At 30.2% G+C, this 4694-nt stretch overlaps 1 protein-coding gene across 1 annotated transcript; it reads right to left on the bottom strand.

Annotated features, from left to right (window-relative positions):
- Positions 1-585: 585 nt before the first annotated feature.
- Positions 586-1691, bottom strand: LOC112506740 (transcription factor MYB14-like). The gene is made up of 3 exons (XM_025110983.1): positions 1500-1691; positions 1251-1380; positions 586-1072 (listed from the first exon to the last, which is right to left on the bottom strand). Exons 1-3 carry the CDS (start codon positions 1630-1632, stop codon positions 595-597), a joined length of 741 nt encoding a protein of 246 aa, XP_024966751.1. The 5' UTR covers positions 1633-1691; the 3' UTR covers positions 586-594.
- Between the last annotated feature and the right edge of the window lie 3003 nt (positions 1692-4694).

The following is a 4694-nucleotide window of genomic DNA, read 5'->3' as shown; positions in this document are numbered from 1 at the left end:
ATTAATTAATTAAAAATTGAATGGTTGAGATGAAGGTTGTATAGGGTGTAGAAATGACAAATGATGTAAAATAACACCCCTCTATATATATATATATATATATTCCAGTACGCGTAATTAATGACAATTGTTATGAATAAAGAAGTCAATTGGTATACAAATTCCTCTTTGTTAAAAGGTTCCATCCACTACAAAATGTACTTTGCTTTACAGCCATAATCTTTTGTCCCTTTTTGTCATTTCAGTCCACCAACTTTGACTTACTAACGCCTTAAAGTCAAACTTGTCACCTTCTTCACTCTATGAGTCCATTGTATCATCTCAAAAATAAATTAATAAAATTAAAAGGAAAAAAAACATTTTTTTAATCTATATCATTTTTTCCCATAAAAAATTATCACTTTACATGGTTATAGAAAAATATTACAAGTAATTAATATATATGAAGAATGATTTAAAGCAAAACAATTTATTTCAAAAAATCTGTTCAAAATCACTCAGTTTTAGGAAATACAGTGTTTTTTTTTTATTAATACAAAAACGAGATATCTCTTTAATTTATAACAAAAAATCAAATACAATCAATTTGAAAAACTACTTTGGAGCGTAGATTCCTGATAACTCATCCCCTCTCGTGAGTACATTGAACCAAAATTGCATGTCATCAAACATGCTAGACTTGTACTTGTATCCTCGTTCCACCGTAGTAAAATTACTAGAGTTTTCACTTGAGAAAATGTCTGACCAAAAGTCTTCATCTACGTTCTGAATTTTTCTCACAGCTTGCGAGTCATATTTATCCATGATAATGGCCGAAGAAATCTCACTATATGAATGTTGAGGGGAATGAAGTTGACTATAACTTGTTCGGTCATAACCACCAAAATTGATTTCCGATGATGACAGTGACGATTCAGTGTCCTCTTCTTTTAATTTGGTTATTTTTTGTTGAAAACTCGAGAGTCTGCATCTGTTTTCGGGCTCCTTTACTCTCTTTTTTAAGTGGGTATGCCATACATTTTTTATTTCGTTATCTGTACGTCCAGGTAATCGGGCTGCAATGGTCGACCATCTACAATTTGAATAAGCAAACATTATATTAATTCACAAAATCCATGGTAGTAGTTACACACGTACATTTAGCAACATACAAATTTAAAAGATTCAATATTACTCGTATACGTTATACACAAACTATCAGTAGTATGCATGTTCAAAAGAAAGTTCTTGCTTGATATCATAAAACAAACCTATTTCCCAAAGCGGCATGCAATTCTATGATACTTTGCTCTTCTTCCCTGCTAAAATTTCCTCTTTTAATATCTGGTCTCAGATAATTCGTCCATCTGAGCCGACAACTTTTTCCACATCTCATCAAACCTGTCGATAAAGCAACAAAAACCCAATCAGTTCACAAGATAACTAAGGATATCAATCTTTGATCAGTGATTGAACTGAAAACAAGAATAAAATGGACTCTGAAGCAGAAAGAAACTGACCAGCTAGTTTGGGAAGAGCACGCCAATTGTCATGACCATATGAGTTAACGTAGTTGATGAGGATGTTGTCTTCTTCACGAGTCCACGGGCCTTTCTTCAACCCCATTTTTTCGCAACACGGGGCTCTAACCATTTTTGTATCTTGATTTTTTCCTCTTGTAGTTAGAGGAAGAGAGTTTGGAAGTTGAAGTATGAAGTGATTAAAAGGGGAATAATGTAGTGTTTATATAAGAGGGTGTGTACCACAAAAGGACAAGTTAAGGTTGAAGATGCAATTTTTATGATTAATTAAAATGAAAATAATATGTATATATTTTCTTGATCAAAAGTTAAAAAGTGACATTTTGGAGTTTGTAAATGATAAAAGTGGTCACTTCTACCACTTTTATAATCTGGTTTAATTTGGGTTAGGCTAAATGTACCTCTATATATTTTTAGAAGCATATTTATTTACTGATTTTCTATTCATGCATATTAAAATTAATATTTATTTTTGTATTTTTAATACATGATTTGACCTGATGTTAACATAAAAAAAGGTGTGTATGATATTTCTCTTTGGTTTTTGAAAATTGACAAAACTAGGCATTTTTGACGAACGTTTTCATTTTTTCAACGAACTTTTTAGAATTTTGAACTAGATGGTATGTAGTTTATATGAATGAAATATGATTCTAGTGGGCTATTTCATAAAGCCAATTTGATATTTTGCAAGTCGTCGTACTGTTTTTGCATGTTGACCCTTTTGATTTATAAAGTACATATATATAGGGTTGGGTTCACGTGAGACCAAAGGTTTTTCGTGAGACCCGTAAAACCAATTTATGTTCATTGATCAACTTTATAAGGTAATGATCTAATGGTCTAAAGTTGTACAGTGACAATTTTGCGATTATTGAGAAGTCTCGTGTCAATTTTGTGATTATGAATGTTCAGATTGTAGATCTAATCTAAGGATTGAGAATTGGTTTTACGGGTCTCACGAAAAAACACTTGGTTTCACTGGTTCATGTTGTAATTGATTCACGAGTAATATGAAATCGTTTCATGGTGAACCATGTTTCAGTGATGATGTAGTTGATCCGTTTAGTAGAAAAAATGGAACATGAAACAGGTGCATAATTTATTTGGTTCGTCATGAAATAATTGCATGATGAAACGGGTACATGATGAATCTGCTTCGGGATCTTGAAGATTGTAATATGCTCTAGAATCTTGAAGATTGTAAGGATTAAAGGAAATAATGCATCAAATCATGAGTGAAATAAAAAAGTTAATTTACATGAAACATGTTTCATGAAGCTAAAACTGGGTCATGTTGTAATTGATTCATGAGTAATATGAAATCATTTCATGGTGAACCATGTTTCAGTGATGGTGTAGTTGATCCGTTTAGTAGAAAAAATGGAACATAAAACTGGTGCATAATTTACTTGGTTCATCATGAAATAATTGCATGAGGAAACAAGTACATGATGAATCTGCTTCGGGATCTTGAAGATTGTAATCTACTCCAGAATCTTGAAGATTGTAAGGAGTAAAAGAAAAAATGCATCAAATCATGAGTGAAAAATAATAATAATTTACATGAAACAAGTTTCATGAAGGTGAAACTGATTAATGGCGTAATTGAACAATAAGTGGTGAAYTGCTTTYATGGTGAAACYCGTTTCAGTGATGGTGTAGGTGATCCATTCAGTAGATGAAATGAAAAATGAAACGRGTGCATAATGTAGGYGGTTYGTCATGAAATAATTGCAAGATGAAAAATAAATTAGTTTCATTAATAATAATAAATGTTAACGTAAAAATGTTAACGTAAAAATAATAAATTACTTTACAAAAAATAGATTAGTTTCATTAATAATATGATATACATGATATGTTTTCCTTGAATAAATGAATATTTGGTTTTACCCTTTTGCCCTTATCGATATTATAAAATGTATTTTTTATTTTTTATTTTTAATTTCCTTAAATAATCTTGATTAATTTTAACCATTGATTAATAAAATAGATAGGTGAGATTGGTTTACACAAATGAAGATGATTTTTATTTGATCGCTCCTCTATATATATATATATGACTAATTTGGTAATTTGTATATATATTACCCAAGATGACTAAGTTGATCGCTCCTATATATATATATATATATATATATATATATATATATATATATATATATCCCAAGATGACTAATTTGGTAATTTCTCTTAATTTTTTTAAAAGTGTAATAATATATAACAGAAGACGACAAAAGTTTATTTTATTTTTATTAAAATAAAATAAAATATTTGCTTTAATATAATAAAGAAATGAGAAACGAGCACGTGGGGATGGTTTTATTTTATTTTTATTTTAATTATAAAAACAATGGATGGTCAAATTAGGGTGTGAACACATGGGTGTATAGCGGCTGGTGCGTATTTTAGCATTGCTTCATGTATTACAAATACCGATTACCACTCATCTATGATGTATGATTTGAGATCGTGTGAAATCATTCTCTTTTCATAAGATCTTTGAAATTATTTAAATAATATTAAACTTTAGCAAGAAGATACTGTAAATGTATATCTTTATAATGTTTTTACTGTGAAAATTCGGTGTTTTTCGTACCTTCACAATGTTTTGTTGTAAATATTCAATGATATTTTATGGTTTCATGAAAACAGTCTGGTCTCAGAATGACCCAACCCTGTAATGTACTGTTGTAATATAGTATATAAAAAAATTAAGAAAAACCAATAATTTTTTTTATTTTTATTGATTAGGTTTTCAAACTATTTTTTTGAACAAAAAAATTATTAAACTAAATTATATGACAAAAAATAGTGTGTGTGTGTATATATAATTTATGTATAGAAAACTAAATGCCCTTATGTGAGAGTCAAGGGCGGACCCACATGCATAAATATGGTGGCATGGGCTACCACTTCATAGTTTCATCGTAAGGGGAAAAAATTACGTTTCTAAAGAGTGTCATCGTACTGTTTTGTTGGATGCCACATACAATTTTGAAATTGTAATGTTAGTACAAGATTATAATGGCTAGGATAGTAAATGCTTAGCCCTTGTATATATAAAAGATGTAGGTGTAACGCCCCCAGAACCCCGTAGCAATGATATTGTCCGCTTTGACTAACCTGCCCGCTAAACCACAAAGCAGTAGCCGCACGGTTTTGTTTCTG

This window comes from Cynara cardunculus, assembly GCF_001531365.2.
Source record: "Cynara cardunculus var. scolymus isolate 2C chromosome LG 2, CcrdV1, whole genome shotgun sequence".
Lineage (NCBI taxonomy): Eukaryota > Viridiplantae > Streptophyta > Magnoliopsida > Asterales > Asteraceae > Cynara > Cynara cardunculus.
The sequence above is the reverse complement of the archived record's forward strand: the minus strand, read 5'-3'. Positions and strand labels throughout refer to the sequence as shown.